Below are 16,168 nucleotides of genomic sequence, written 5' to 3'. Positions count from 1 at the left end.
AAAAATTTTTTTTAATGCTTTTCCTTGTTCACACTTTGAGTGAGTTACTCACCAACATTGATTCTCCGGCTGGAGAGAACCAGTGAAATTAAATTAGGATTGTCAAATGCCACTGAGCCTTATTAATCCATTTACCCTGCGGAATGTGTTTCTGGAATTGGCAGCCTCTGAACGTTGTGCCATACTGAGACTAAATGTGCAGCCAGCCAAAACATTTAAGTGACATACCACAGTGCAAAAGGCGTGCATATGTGTTTGTGAGGGAGATGTTCCGGTGCCGGGAGCCGGCACGTGATGGGAGACCTCTCACCTGTCTGCACACCAGGGGACTAACCACTGAGCAGGACTCATTTTCAAACAAAAGGTGAGCAGCTTCCTGGCATTTTGGTGGTAATTTCATGTCTGAATAACCTGCCAATGTCCTGCTGAAATGCCAAGAAAACAAGCTACAAAACCACAAATGTGTCCTATCTTTTTCCATTTGGTGCATCCCAGCAAAAACAGAACAACATCATCAGAACATATGTAGACTTTCTAAAAGCCAGCAACAGCTCGATAATAAGTGGGTGCGAAGTCAAAGCATATTGCCCTCTTCTCTTTATGAAACTGGGGTTCGCGTGCTCCCCACCTGTTTTTAATTCAGTTGCCCACTTTTCTTCCTGCGTTCCTTTCTTAACTGTGTTCAAAGAGGTTTACACACGTTAACTTGAAAGATTCCAATTTAATTTCTAATTTCTCCACTGCTCTGTCATTTCCTGTGGTTTGTCTTTCCTTCCTTTTAGTGTTTACACATCCACACACCCTTCGAGGTTATCCCTTTTCTCTTCCCTTGGATTTCTTCCCTTCCTGTCCCTCCTGTTGCCTACCTCTCACTTTGCCTCAGACCCTCACTGTCCTCCTCTCCTCTTAGGTGTCAGTTAGTAGCTCTGTTGATTCTCTCTCACTAGCTCTTCTGGTTGACACTCTTCTTTGTACATGATCCAGTGGTTCAGATGTGGGTCTAAAGGGAATAGGCTGGAATAGGGCAGATGAGTGGCCGATCATCCCTGATGAGCCCACAAATTCAGTGTTCATTAGCTCTAATGTAATTAAGATAAGCTGAAGACTGCATGGTCAAAGGAAGAGGATTTTAATGTTGGGCCATTTATTTTTATATGAAGCTCCTTATCACACTGATGATGAATGGAACCACAGTGCTGTTCATTCAAGTTGTGGTGCTGTTTCTAAATGAGTAGCCTGGCATATTGCTCGGATGCATCTGAGGATTTGAGCCCAGAAAACTGCCAGTTTTCAGAGTACTTCCTGTGTTCTTGAAACTGGAGTTCTTGGCACGTAGGTGGGCAGCCTGATGAACAGGTGTTGCTTATTCCCACTCTTAATTCCCACTAAGGGTCACTCTGACCTTTAAATGATGCTGGAAGCCTGTCCCCACCATCCTTATCAACAGTGTCTCTGGATAGTATGTTGTCTGACTTCTTCATGTTGCTTTTACTACTGCCATTCTTTATCAGCCAGAGGACTTATCCTTAAGAAAAACTCTTGCATCGCTCTGGTCTCTTGGGTCAGTACCACAGCTTCGTCAGTGCCTCACCTGTGGCAAGCTCAGAGAGCTGTACGGTCTGCCAGCCTTCCCCCACCTCCTTTCCTCTGCCACATCACCCCTCAATTTCCACCGCCGGGAGAGACTCACTGCCGAGGCGGTTGTTGGTTTGAGCACTCAGTGGGAAGAGTTGAGACGAAATTATGATTCACTTGTGCACAATTTCTGGTTATCTTCTCCTGCCCCTGACATCGCCTTTTGCTTCCAGCGTACTTCTCTCTATTCAAAATGCGGGGCTCTCATATTTCAGTTCACTAAGGTAACGAGAGAAAGTGAGTTTTTCCTTGGAGATTTTTTTCACTCCAGGCTAACTGACTGGAATGGTTCATTCTGCCTGACTCCAGTGAGAAGCAAACCAGGGCGAAGACTTTTTTTAAAGTTTGTGATTGTCATTTCTCCTTGTGTCTTCAGAATACATATTAGAGAAGGGAGTCACTGATAGATGGACCAAAATCAGACTTGCAGGATATGCCAGCCTTCTTCCCAATCATTTTTGTGTGTTTCTGGTATCTCCAGTTTTCACATTTTAACAAATACTGGTCTATACACAAACATCCCACTTGTAGAAAGTGTGTATGTGATTTTTCTAGCAGTTTTCCAGAGTTCATGTATATGGGTATTATCAGTATAAATTCTGTGTTGCCAAAAATAAAATAGGTGTTGCTAATACTCATTCCCTTGGTGCTGCCTAATTAGATGCCAATCTGATTGCAAATGAAATGGCTTTTTGAAATGTGGGCTTAAGCTGATGGGAAACGTGGTCTGCCAATTAAAGAATAATAGGCTAAGAACTTAGGTCATGATTTAGTGTATCTTGAAGTTGCTTTCACTTATTTCTTTGGAAGGTTTTGTTTTGTCTTCTCCTTCCCTCCCTCCCTTCCTCCCTCCTTTTTTTTTTTCTTTCTGAGCACCTTTATTTTGGCAACAACCTGCCATATCACCACTAGGTAGGAGTGAGGTTTGCCAGACATTTCAATAGTGACTTTGAGCAGGTGGTAGGAAACCTGATTGTAGAAGGCTCCGTTCTTTTACTGGTTTACCTCCTTCTATGAAAATATTACTATCTCTAAAAAAATAAAGACACTGGGAGAATCTTTCATTTTTGTCTTTTTAGGTGCTTACTAAAAACCATTGATATATATAATCCAATTAAAAATACTTCAGTTAAAACTGACATGCTATCAATTGTAATATGTAGCCTCTCATTTCAGAGGTTTAAAAAGATATTTATCTTAATGAGCAAATGAAAAGATGTTCAACATTGCTAGCCATTAGGGAAATGTAAATCAAAACCATGAGATAACAGCCCACACCCAGTAGGATGGCTACTATCTCCCCCTCCCCCCCAAAAAAGCTCAAACAATAGTAAGTGCTGACAAGGGGGCAAGGGTGTAGAGAAGCTGGAGTCTTTGTGCATTGTTGGTGGGAATATAAAATGCATTCTCTGTGGAAACAGTATTCAGTCCATCAAAAAAGTAGACATAGAATTAACCATGTGAGCCAGCAGTTCCACTTCTGGGTATATACCCCAAAGAATTGGGGTACATCCATGTTTATAGCACATCACTCACAGTAACCAAAAGGTGGAAGCAGCTCACGTGTCCACGGGTAGATGGATGAACAGAACAAGACATGGCAGACACATACAATGGAATATTACTCAGCCTTAAAAAGGAAGGAGATTCCGCTTTTGCTACACCATGGATGAACCTTGAGAAAATTATACTAAATGGAATAACCCAACCAAAAATGGCAAACACTGTATGATTCTACTTATACGAGGTACCTAGAAGTAGTTGAAGTCATAGAGACAGAAAGTGGCGGTTCCCAGGGACTGGGGGAAGGAGAAAATGGAGAGTTAGTGTTTAATTAGGGGACAGGATTTCAGTTTTGCCAGACAAAAAGAATCACGTTTTGTGGTGGTTGTGACTACACGACAGTCTGAATGTACTAATATCCTGAACTGTGCACTGAAAAATGGTTAAGAGGTGAATTTTATGCATATTTTACCCCATTTAAAACAATCTTTACACTGTGTTAGGTATTAATTGGTGGATAATTTTTAAAGTAGACTGCTTTTGCTCCACTTATGGAAGGATAATAATCGGAGGGGCTTTGAGTTTCTGTTGAATTTTAAAAGAAACTGTGCTGTTTTCGTGTTTGGGTCATATCCCTCTGTTCCTCTCTGACAGACCTTTGGCATGGCTGAGGAGTACCATCGAGAGTCCATGCTGGTCGAGTGGGAGCAAGTGAAACAGCGAATCCTCCACACACTGCTGGCATCAGGAGAAGATGCTCTGGACTTTACTCAAGAAAGCGAGGTAGGTTGAGTCCAAAAGATAAACCAGTACTGGTGCGCCCGGGTGGCTCGGTCGGTTGAGCATCCGACTTCGGCTCAGGTCATGATCTCGCAGTTCGTTAACTTCAAGCCCCGTGTTGGACCCTGTGCTGACAGCTCGGAGCCAGGAGCCTTCTTGGGATTCTATGTCTCCCTCTCTCTCTTCCGCTTTCCCACTCGTGTTCTCTCTTCTCTCTCTCTCTCTCTCTCTCTCTCTTTCTCTCTTCTCTCAAAAAATGAATAAACATTAAAAATTTTTAAACAAAAAAAGATAAACTACTACTAATAAAAATATGAGGTCAAGGAGTGCTCATCCACTAGACTGCTGGTGGTCTTGGCACAGATGACCACTATCTCCCCCTAGAGACCGTTTCTTTGCTTGACCTCCAGGACGCCCACATTTGCTGGTATTTCTTTCAGCTCAGCCTCCTTTGCTGAATTTTTCTGATTCCTTGACCTCTAGGTGTTTGAGTGTCTGGGACTCAATCCTTGACCTGTTCTTTCTCCCTCAGTCACTGCCTTGTTGATCTCACCTGGGCATGTAGCTTTAAATACCATTTCTATGCTGAAGACTCAGATTTACCTTGCAGCCCCAAACCCCAGACCTCTTTATTTGGTGGCCTTCTTGGCTCTACCGGCACATTTCCTAGCCATCTCAAGCTAAACACGTCCATAACTGAGTCATTAGAGCAGCCGCCCACCACCTCCCTCTCCATGCCAGCCTGCCAGCCTTCTCTCTTCAGAGTTTATCATCTCTGTAAATGGCATTTCCAGTTTTTCACTTGCTCGGATCAAAAACCTCGGATTCATTTGTGTAATAATGTGAGCAACAGACCCATAATGGCCATTCTTTACTATTGGTATAAAAAAAAGTAGTTTCAGATGAGTTAGAGGTACAGATTCAAAAGTATAATGTAAAAATTACCATGTAAGACATTTCAAGTAATGTTTCCAATGCCTCCTGGTAAATCTTTTTTCCCACAATTTGTTTCATGACTGGCTAGCGTTCCGTTTCTCACACGAGGTGGGCCAGCTGAGAGTCAGAGAGACATGTAACATACTGGTGAGACCCAGGACTGTTGGCTCTAGACCATCATTCTGTTGAAGTCTGGGTCGAAGGTAGGTAGCTTGGCAGGTGTATCATGGCTGTGGGGTAATAACTTCATACATCCCATATCTACACATCTGTTCCTGACTTAAAAATCAGTTTTTTCCATTAAGTTAGCCCCCAAATAAACACTAAAGACTTTGGTCTTAGGAAATTACTTATTAAGGACCCTGTTCCACATTTCTTACACTCAAAGACTTCAAAGACTAAGATCAGAGTCTTTGGGAAAGAATTAATGTATAAACCCCTTGGCCAACCTAATGTTTCATTCTCTGTTTCTTGTGAGTCCGAACAGATAAGTAGAACAGCTCATGGTTTTATAAACTCTATTTTTTAAAATGGTGTTAATAGGTTGTGGTCTGTATTGGGATTTGGAAGCAATTATAAGCTGCTAATGAGATGTTCTTTTTTGATTGCTCTTTTCTTAAAAATAGGTTAGTCTATTTAGTAGACTTTTCTTCCTTGACCTCCAGTCCCCTTGGAAGAAAGTTATCGATAGTTTTGCTATATTCTCCATTGTGACATCTAGCAGAATGGATAGCTTTGCTGTAAAAGCTGGCAAGGGATGCAGATGGTTCTCTCTTCAGGTTACCTAGGGAATTGCTGTTTTCTGGAACCTTCTAGATTTTGTTTGTTGTTGTTTTGAACTTCTTTCCTGAAGTATAACATGTATATACAGAAAAGTACGCACATTATAAGTATGCTGTTGGGGGATTATCACAAGTGGCACATACCCAGATGAAGGAACAGATCACTGCCAGCACACCAACAGCCCTACGTGGGTGCCTTTCCAGTCACTGCCTCTCACCACCATCAGCGGAACCACTGTCCTGACTTGTAACATCATAGTTTAATTTTGCCTGCTTTTTTGTTTTGAACTTTATATAAATGAAGTCATACAGTATATGCTCTTGTTCCTGGCTTCTTTTGGTTAACATTGTATATATTGGTGCATGTAGTTGTGGGCCATTCATTCTCATGGCTGAATAGTATAACTACAATCTATCTGTTCTTGGGTTGATGGACATTTGGATAGTTGCCAGTTCTTTGCTTTTATGAATAGTGCTATTGTGAACATCCTTGTACGTGTCTTTTGGTGAACATATGTTTGCATCTCTGTTGGGTACAGCTAAGAGGCTGGGTCAGAGGGTATGCATGTGTTCAGCTTTGGTAGGTACTGCCAAACGGTTTTCCACAATGGTTGTATCGATGTACCCTCCCACCAGCAGTATGTGAGAATTCCATTTGTTCCATACCCTTGCCACACTTGGCCTTTTTTTCTTTCTTTCTTTCTTTCTTTCTTTCTTTCTTTCTTTCTTTCTTTCTTTCTTTCTTTCTTTCTGTCTGTCTGTCTGTCTGTCTTCTTTTAATTTAACTGTTTCTACAGGCTTCTCCCTTGTAATTTTCTTCAAAGCGATAGAAAGGTGATGTTATCTCCAGTGGGGCAGACATTTTCCTCTACCCTATTTATAGGAAACCACATGGCATGAAGGCCAGAGATAGGCTTTGGATTCCTGGACCTGGGTGTCCTTATTGTCGATGGCCTCTCTGGAAGAGGCATCCTAAGGAGCATAGAGCATGTGCGCAGTGCCCCTCCCAGAACGGCAGACACTGCACACACAGCACATCCCCAGCGGTATCTACAGCGGTGTTAGTGTTTGTAAGCCACATATCAAGTTCATTTTAGTCATTTCAATATGGATCTGTCCCCGTTTAGGGCTCTCCCTTCGTTTATAAAGTATCTCTAAGAATGTGGGGCACCTGGGTGGTTCATTTGGTTAAGCATCCGACTCTTGATTTTAGCTCAGGTCACGATCTCCTGGTTCATGAGGTCGAGCCTGTCGTGGGGGGATCAGAGCCTGCTTGGGATTCTCTCTCTTCCTTTCTCTCTGTCAAAATAAATAAATAAACATTAAAAAAAAAAAAAAAAAAAAAAAGAACACATATGCTTTGAAGCAAGGAAGAGGCTTTTGGAATCCCTGTGCCTCTACTTGCATGTGGTTAGTGGGAGGAGGAACACCCCAGGCCTACACGGCTTGCCTGACAGCACATGGGGTTTGAGCAGTGTTGGGAATCTTTGGTACATCTTAGCCAACTTTTAAAACAGTATTTAAAAGTCAACTTTTATCTAAATTCTGTATTGTCTAGCGCCTGTGTTGGTTTTAGACATCGTAGATGGTTCTGGAATGTCTTGTCTGGGGAATGACTGAGCCTAACAAGCAACAGGCTCCATTAAGAAGCTAAGTTGTAGCTTAACTACAGATAGTGAAGGTAACATTTTACACTGTGATGTGCAAAAGTGCGTGTTGAATATAAGGTCTTATTTGATAATGGACTTAATAGCAAATTTCATTAATTCCCAGTCACAAAACCCTTCTACATTTTACTATCTCTGAAATCAGGGTGTGTTTTAAATCCAGCGTCATGATTCAGTGGAGAACATTTTTCCTTTCCTAGTGGTACATAAATAACATGTCTTAATAGTAGATGATGTATTAGATTTGATGCAATACAGTAAAATAGAGACCAACAGAGTGTAATTGGAAAACTCCAGACTGCATGATTCCAAGCTGTATTTTAGATTCCTTGTTACTTTCCTGGGGTGGGGGGTTGTTTCACATATCAGAATTCGAGTAGGATTTCAAGTGTAGAAAATGCTCTTTAGTTCTTTCAAAAAAGCAACTTAAAAAATCCAAACAGGCTCTGGGGCATCTGGGTGGCCCAGTCAGTTAAGTGTCTGACTTCAGCTCAGTCCATGGTCTCATGGTTCGTGGGTTCGAGCCCCATGTCGGGCTCTGTGCTGACAGCTCAGAGCCTGGAGCCTGCTTTGGATTCTGTCTCCCTCTCTCTCTCTCTCTGTCCCTCACTTGTACTCCCTTTGATGCAAAAATAAATAAGCATTAAAAAAATTCAAAGAGGCCCTTCATTTTAATGTCATGCTGCATGATACCTGAGTACCTTCTTGCTCAATATGCTAAGAGTAGAGGGATATAGATGCACTGCTGAGAACTCTGCCGCTGCCTCCCTCCCCCCACTCGAAAATAACCTCGGACAGCAGTGCGCAGGGTGTCCTGCTGGTTCCTTCCCTCACCCATACGCACCCTGGTCGGCGTACGTCCATCTGATCGGTAATCACTTTATTCCATAAATGACACCATTTTATATATTAGATTCTACAACTTATTATGGTTTGATTTTTCTGAACTGATTGGGAGCCATTTCTAGGTTAGCACATGTAGCTGTCTGCCATTTTTAGTGCCTCTATAGGTTTCATTATATAAATGGCCCAAAGTACTCTTCCCACTTTGTCCATGAAGAATGAGGCTCCAAAGAAGTTAGATGTCATTACCAAAGGTCACACAGTTGGGTTGTGTTTAGAACCTGGGTCCTCTGGTCCCCAGTTGGTGTTTTTTTCCTAGTAGCAATAGGCTCCTGTGTACAGATTTTACAGCTAGCTACTCTGAATTAATCACTTTAGTTCATTTTGCTTATGTAAAACCAAACATTCCACTTGGAAATTAAAAAATATCTTCCAGGGGCGCCTGGGTGGCTTAGTCGGTTAAGCGTCCGACTTTCGCTTAGGTCATGATCTCGCGGTTCGTGGGTTCGAGCCCCGCGTCGGGCTCTGTGCTGACTGCCGGCTCAGAGCCTGGAGCCTGTTTCAGTCTGTGACTCCCTCTCTCTCTGACCCTCCCCTGCTCACGCTGTCTCTCTCTCTCTCTCTCTCTCTCTCTCCTAGAAATAAATAAAACATTTAAAAAAAATTTATCTTCCTTCTGTAGTATATAGATCACGTGTGTGTGTGTGTGTGTGTGTGTGTATTTTTTTTTTTTTTTACTACATACTTACTCTGCTAGGAATGCTAGTTACATTCCTTTTAGAATGTGCCCTTCTTGGGAAAAGAGTTTTATTTATTCCTGGATATTCTTTCTACAAAAGTAGCTGCTTCATAAAAGCTTGTGATTCCCTCCTGCCACCCTCCAACCACTTCCTACCTGATCTGGAATCCTCCCTTATTGTTTGGGGAATATCGTCTACTCTGAGAAGACTCTTTTCATGTCTGTGCTCTGAGAGGCTGCTGTTTCTTACATCGTATCTCTAGACTCTAGATGAGTCCCTCTCTGGCTCTCTCACCTTCCCTGCCTTTCTGGTCTCTGATTCCCTGCCCCTGTCGTCCTCATGGTACGGCCCTCAGGCTTCAGTGCAGAGAAACCCAAATGTCCAAGGCGTTCGGACTGTTCCTCGCACACAGCCCTCTAGCAGCTCTTGGGTTTGAAATCCCAGTGAACGTTTGCTGGCTCCTCAGCCCAGGAATGTGCGTGTGCACATCCAGTTTCTGGGGTAATTGACTTTATGTGCTGTGAGACGGAGGCTCGGCCAAGGGCAAATAAAGGAGAGCTACCCTTGAAAACAAGAGCATTAGGCAAAATTAATTTAAATGGAAATTTGAAGGCTGAAAACCAACTACTTTTTAAATGGATAATTTTAAAAATTAGGTTTTAGTACTGGAAAATATTTCTCAAGGCTGTTTATGTATATGGAGCTGAAACAACCGTGTCCTTGCAGAAATGTTTTAGTGTTGTGTTCCCCTCTTTATCCTCTTGGTCATTCCCCTGAATAGGCTACTGGAATTAACAAGTTTAGTGCCCTGTGTTTTTCAAAAGACTTCGGAAGCATCAACATTCATGTGGTTAGTTCTGTTCCAGAAGGGTGGCTGATTGTCGAATAGAACAGTCCTCAACCCTGTGTTACTGGGAACACTCAGAGTTAGTCCAGAAAGAGAAAATGAGCTGCCGGCCGGTGGGGGAGGAAAGGGGGGGTTCTGTTCATACGATTGTGTTTATTTTAGAAAAATGAGTTGAGAATTTCCAGCCAGCTCAGAGTAAAATATTTTAGGTTATGTTTCTCTAGTGTCTGTATCTATCCATTGTTGTTCAGTATAGGATTTATTCCTACTTTCATTACGGTTGTTTATTTTGTTTTGTTTAAAAAGTGGTAATAGCTAGTGTTTATTGGCCAAGTGTTAGGCCCTGTTCTGACTTCTTTCTGCTTAGCCCTCACAACAATGCTGTGCTGTAAATACCGTTTTTATCCTTGTTTAATCTTTATTGCAAACCCGAGGTGGATACCATGACATCCCCTGTTTTACAGCAAAAGAAACCGAGGCTCAAAAGAAGCAGTACACGCAGTCAAGATCACATGGCTAGTGGGCAGTGGAGACAGGATTTCTGACCACTCCCCTCTGGTTCTTCGATGGCTGTCTTTGGGAGTTTGCCCTGGTGGACACTGCGGGGCCAGGATGTGCTCTCAAACCATGGCTCCACTGCCTCCCATTGGAGTGACCTTGGACAGGCTGCCTTCTGTGTGTTTTGGTGTCTTCATCTATAAAATTGATAGGAGGGACGCCTGGGTGGCTTAGTCTGTTAAGCGTCCGACTTTCGCTTAGGTCATGATCTCGCAGTTCGTGGGTTCGAGCCCCGCGTCAGGCTCTGTGCTGACTGCCAGCTCAGAGCCTGGAGCCTGTTTCAGAGTCTGTGTCTCCTTCTCTCTCTGACCCTCCCCTGCTCACGCTGTCTCTCTCTCTCTCTCTCTCCTAGAATAAATAAAAATATTAAAATAATTAAATAAATAAAATTGATAGGATAACAGTGCATCGTCTTACTGGGTCGTGAGACTTAAGACCATGCTCAGCAAGTGTAGCTGTTATTATTATAACCTGGCGGTTTTCACCAGTTCTGTTTCAGATAGCAATGCTTTCAGCTGTGAGTAACAGAAAATCCGTTTCGGCGGCTTGCCTAAGGATTTCTTTTTCTCACCTAACAAGACGTCCGTGGGCGTGGAGAGTGTGGGCCTCCATTCAGCTGTTCTGCAGTGCCGTCAGAGACGCAGCGCCTCTCTCTGTTGGGCACCGTCCTCGGCACATCACTTGCTTCAGGCTCACAGGATGGCTGCGGCAGCCCTATACTCCCCGTTTACACTGGGAGCAGGCGGGGGCGTTATAGGCCATGCCAGGTTCTTTGTGCTCCCTTTATCAGAAGGAGCAGAAGCTGTCCCCAAAATGTACTCCAGACTTGTGCTTCATCTCGTGGGCTAGAACTAGGGTCCACAGCCACTCCTAACTGCAGTAGAGGCTGGAGGAACGTATATTCAGTAGCGTGAAGAGGTCAGCTCACAGGGGCCTATTGTTAAATTTACAGAAATTTTGCCATCTATCTGATACTCCTTGAGATAGCTTGAAATTGGTCATGGTGGGAGTACTTATATCATGGAAACCAGCCAACGCTACAGATCAGGCCCCTTCCCCATGCTGGTTGTTAAAACATTTACCAGCACACTGTTAGGTATCTTAATTCCACATGCCAGACTGGAAGGAATCAGGGAGTGGGGGTGAGAAGCAGGGGTTTGAAGTAGTCACTGGGTCACGCAGCCAACAGCATCTGCCAAAGTCAGCAGACTGTGAAAAGTTGTTAATAGCAGGGAGTACAGAAAATCAGAGCTGAGGAGGCCCTTCTGAGCTGTGTAGGGCGTCCCTGTCATTTGACTGGTGGGAACCCGAGGCTCCAAGAGAATGTGCTCTGCCCCAGACCCCAGAGCCAGGGAGTCAAATGGGTGTCCCGGTTCATCCTTCAGGACCTGAGGGCTTACGTCTCACCTTTCTGCCTCCCGCCCTCACCCTCTCTCCTGTCTACACTACTCCCTGTGCTGCCCGCACAGATATTCCTTTTACCAGCTTTAGTAGTGCCAGGAAGTTTTGCTGCTGTCTTCTGTCTGTTTCCCAGAAAGCCCATTTTAAACTCTCCCACCTTTTTTTTTTTTTTAAAGATTTTAGAGAATATGGCATCAAATTTTTTTAAATGTTTATTTATCTATTGGGGGGTTACAGAGAAAAGGAGAAGAGAATCCCCAAGCAGGCCCCACACTGTCAGCACAGGACCCAACATGGGTCTTTATCTTAGATCCGTGAAATCATGACCTGAGTCGAAAGCAAGAATCAGATGCTTAACCAACTAAGCCACCCAGGCACCCCAGCATTGAATTTTTTTTTTTAATGAGAGAAACTTAAAGAATTTGCTGTAACACAGTATAAACTAATGTAGTGGAAATTTCAGAATATACCTAATGGAAGATACCTAATTTTGACCCATACTTGTTTACAGTAGGGAATGGAGCTTAGCTAAAGATTGACTTTAGTCTTTCTAAAAAAAAAAGTGACAGGGCACCTGGGGGCTCAGTCGATAGAGCGCCCAACTTCAGCTCAGGTCATGATCTCATGGTTCGTGAGCTTGAGCCCCGTGTCAGGCCCTGTGCTGACAGCTCAGAACCTGGAGCCTGCTTCAGATTCTCTCTCTCTCTCTCTCTCTCTCTCTCTCTCTCTCTCTCTCTCTGCCCCGTCTACTCATGCTCTCTCTCTTTCTCAAAAAAAAAAAAAAAAATTAAAAAGATTTTTAAAAATAAGTAAGTGTAATCAGGTTTTCCGTATGTTTGTGTCTGATTGCCCCCATGAATGGTAAACTCTCTGGGGACAGGCTCCATGGATTGGCCTCTTGTCATTCCTGTGGGCATGGCACTTGCACGCAGCTATACGTGAGGCAGGCACTTAGCAAACATTTACTGAATGAATGAATGTATGAATACCCAACTTAGACTAGTTTCATGTCTTCAGATGTAGAAAGTTAATCAGCAGCTGTTCTCTTACTGTGGGCTCTGGATTGTAAAAGCCTGAATCTCCGTATCGGAACCCTGTAAGCCCCAGCCCCTTAACCATCTGACGTGACTGACGAAAGGAAACGGGAGGCCCACAAATAACAACAGCTTCATGGGTGTGAAGACCTGGACAGAGAGGATGGGGTAGAGATGGGGCTTGGGACTGAACCGATTGTTGGAAAAACATGTGTTTCCAGGAACAGTCATTGAGATCTCCGTAGAGTTTATCTGCCCTCCTGCTATTTTTGAGTTGGGTCTCATGCCTGCTCCCTTCTTTTGTATTCATAGGAAGGGAGTATCATCTTATTGAAACCCCTAACATCATCATTTTGAGGAAATCTGGCTAGGCAAGAGACTTCTCACAGCTTTGTTAAAGTCAAGCATATATTTATAGGATTTTTTTTCTTTACATGACTGAATGCTGTTCTTAATGCTGCCTGTGTATTTACCTACAGCCAAGTTATATCAGTGATGCGGGACCCCCTGGTCGAAGCTCTCTGGATAGCATTGAGATGGCCTATGCCCGGCAGGTGAGCATTCTCTCAGAGAAGATCAAAACCAGGACAATTCTATGTGGGTGCTCGGGGGAGTGAAAGAGAACCGTGGCTTCATGTGAAAGTCAGAACCTGAAAGTAAGTTGGTTTTTTGTTCAGAGGACTGGTTAATATTTTACCACCTCAGTCCCTGGAGAATTCCATCAAATTGGGTAATAGAATGAGTCACATTTGACTTGGGGAAATGGAAATCTGCCCTCTACACTGACCCAAGGCGTCTCATTTTGCATTTGGCAGTAGCCCATGTACAGTACAGCCTTGAGTAATTGCACCGCATAGCAAATAGAGTTCTCTATTAACCTGAATTACATAGTAGGCTGATGGTATTCTCAGAAATCTTCCTTCACCCCTTGTTGTTGATAGAAATTTTCTAAATGCTTTTCTGCCTGGTAAGCACAGTGTACTCACCACTCTCTAATATTGTTGTCCTGGACAAGCTCATGGTGTTTTAGGGGCTGTGGCTCTGGCTGTGTGTGGCGGTCACACAGTGGCATGGGGTGGATTGAGATGCTTTGTGGTGAGCACAGGGACTGCTAGACTGAAGCTGCCCTAAGGACACAGCGCAGACCTGGAATTGACTTCCTGAATAAAACAGCGCTGGCTGCCTATGTGTTTTATTCTAATTTGCTGCTTCCCTACACAAAATAGTGTCAAGAAAGGGAAACTGTTTTGTTTCTTGACTTGAGGGTGGTGAGCCCGCACCTCTTTTAAAAAAAATTTTCTAAATGCTTTTTTTAGGTTTCTCTCCTTGGGCATACCATTGCTGGCCACTCTCCTTCCAGCTCCCTTGTGTTTTACTAGGAGGCCTTCATTTATTTTCTGCTCCACGTTTCATATTGCTCTCTTTCTCCCCACCACACCTCCAGCCTTCAAATTTCATCTCCCTGGCACCTGGGTGGCTTAGTCAGTCGAGTGTCCAACTTCGGCTCAGGTCATGATCTCACAGTTCGTGGTTTGAGCCCCAGATCGGCCTCTGTGCTGACAGCTCAGAACCTGGAGCCTATTTCAGATTCTGTGACTCCCTCTCTCTCTGACCCTCCCCTGCTCACACTGTCTCTGTCTCTCAGAAATAAATTAAAAACATTAAAAAAAATTTTTTTTTAAATTTCACCTCCATATGTGGGTACTCCTTCCACTGCTGCAGCTACCACATGAAGTTGTAAGCTTGTGAGTAGAGAAGATGCCTCTTCTCTGTCTGTGAAAGTAAGACTCCATGAAACTAACATTTTCCAGACTTGGGACACCATGTCCTGTTTACATGGCTGTCCCACCAGCAGAGAGTAAATCTTTATATCCTGTGTTGAACAGAAATCCTTACAGAGGGGAGGCCCCTCATAAATGCACAGTGAGGGAATATACCCCACCTAATCGTGTAAAAACCATTTTATTTCATCTCTGTAATGCCCTGGAGTCTACATGATACTGTCCCTCATACAGAGTAGAGGGTGGAGTTCTTATCTATGGTCTAACCTCGCTACTGTGTTCAGTCCTTGGTAGGGCAAGGACTTCTTCGTAGGCAATGAGTAGAACCTACGAGTTCTTAATGTCATTATTTAAGTGTTTTGTTTTTTTTAAATAAAATTCAAAGTAATAGTGGTGTTCCCATACGTTAAATATCACACAGTTCCCTTTTCTTGAGAAAACTTTCCTAAGGAGCAGGAATTCTGTCCTGGATATATGGCTACTCCAGACACACGGCAATTGTTGTTCTAACCCATGTGGAAGGCTGCAGCCTGACGCTCCTTACTCAGTCCACCAGCCTTGGCCTGGAGCCATTCGGGCCTTTTGTCAGCAAAGGTTACCAGATTTTGCCTCTCTTCCTAGGAAAGCAGCAGCCAAAGTCTTCCCCTTTGGTCCTTGCTTGCCGGGACTGGGGGTCTGCTGGGCAGAGAGGTGCAGAAGTGCCTGTGGCCTCCCCCACCAGGACCACCCTCCCTCCATTCTTCAGCTGCTGGGAAGGCTGGGGTAGCAGTTAGCTGGGGTGTGTTGATGCTGCCGCCCAAAGTTCAGAGGCGCACCTGGGAAGCTGGCCAGAGGCCTTGACCTCCAGGCAGTGTGGATAGCTCAGCCACACCTAGGAAGGAAAGGTTGGCTGAAACTTGTGCTGCTGAGTGTTGGGCAGAAAGCTGGCTTCAGAGCTGCCTTAAGAGGTTTTAAAAAGAAGAAGAGAAAATGGAAATTGTGGCATTTACTTTGCTTTTCATTTCAGATTTATATCTATAATGAGAAGATTGTAAATGGGCACCTGCAGCCTAACCTCGTGGACCTGTGTGCTTCGGTGGCGGAGCTGGACGATAAGGTAGTGCCTGGAGCTAACCCAAGGAGAGACGTGGTGGTGTCCGGAGTTCAGATGGGATTAGCAGCTTGCTGACTGGGCAGAAGTGTGCCCAAGAGACACTCTGCTCCGTGGAATAAAATGTTAACTGTCCTTCAGAGTTTTATTTTAAATAACTTTGGGGTAGTTTTTTGATGATAATGCTATGTACGTGCATTTTTAATGCATCTTCAGAAGGCCCAGCTGGGATCAGTGAATGGTCACAAGAGGTCTCCTTGAGCTGTATCGCTTTGAAGTCCTGTCAGGCTTCAACTCTTCCCTCACCAGTGTCCCTCCTTAGACTAACGGACTCTTACAAGAGCTGAATTATAAAGGTGATGAGGTTTTCACACCCGGGAGCCCATTGAACTTGACTCAGATGTGGTCCTTAGGTGCATTCTTTATATGCCGCTGGCTCCCTTCCTTTCTGACTCCCCATCTTTATGCCTGTCCCTCAATTCTTATCCCTGGCCAGTTTTCTCACCCTGGGAGGAAAAAAGCAGGTGGTTGGATTGGTAGGTGGCCTGGAAGAAAGGGAGAGCGGGGGAAG

General features: G+C 44.0%; 1 protein-coding gene across 2 annotated transcripts in view; it reads left to right on the top strand.

The window, feature by feature from the left end:
* Positions 1-16,168, top strand: part of NUP93 (nucleoporin 93) — a 103,372-nt gene that overhangs the window by 69,330 nt on the left and 17,874 nt on the right. For both annotated transcript variants that reach the window (XM_039232644.1, XM_039232645.1), the window contains 3 exons: positions 3,793-3,921; positions 13,206-13,280; positions 15,514-15,603. In XM_039232644.1, the coding sequence (XP_039088575.1) occupies positions 3,793-3,921; positions 13,206-13,280; positions 15,514-15,603 (294 nt within the window). The remainder of the gene's footprint in view (positions 1-3,792; positions 3,922-13,205; positions 13,281-15,513; positions 15,604-16,168) is intronic.

Source organism: Hyaena hyaena, unplaced genomic scaffold (genome assembly GCF_003009895.1).
Source record: "Hyaena hyaena isolate Hyena2069 unplaced genomic scaffold, ASM300989v1 scaffold_68, whole genome shotgun sequence".
Classification (NCBI taxonomy): domain Eukaryota; kingdom Metazoa; phylum Chordata; class Mammalia; order Carnivora; family Hyaenidae; genus Hyaena; species Hyaena hyaena.
Note: the sequence above shows the minus strand (reverse complement) of the source record. Positions and strands in the feature narration are given on the sequence as shown.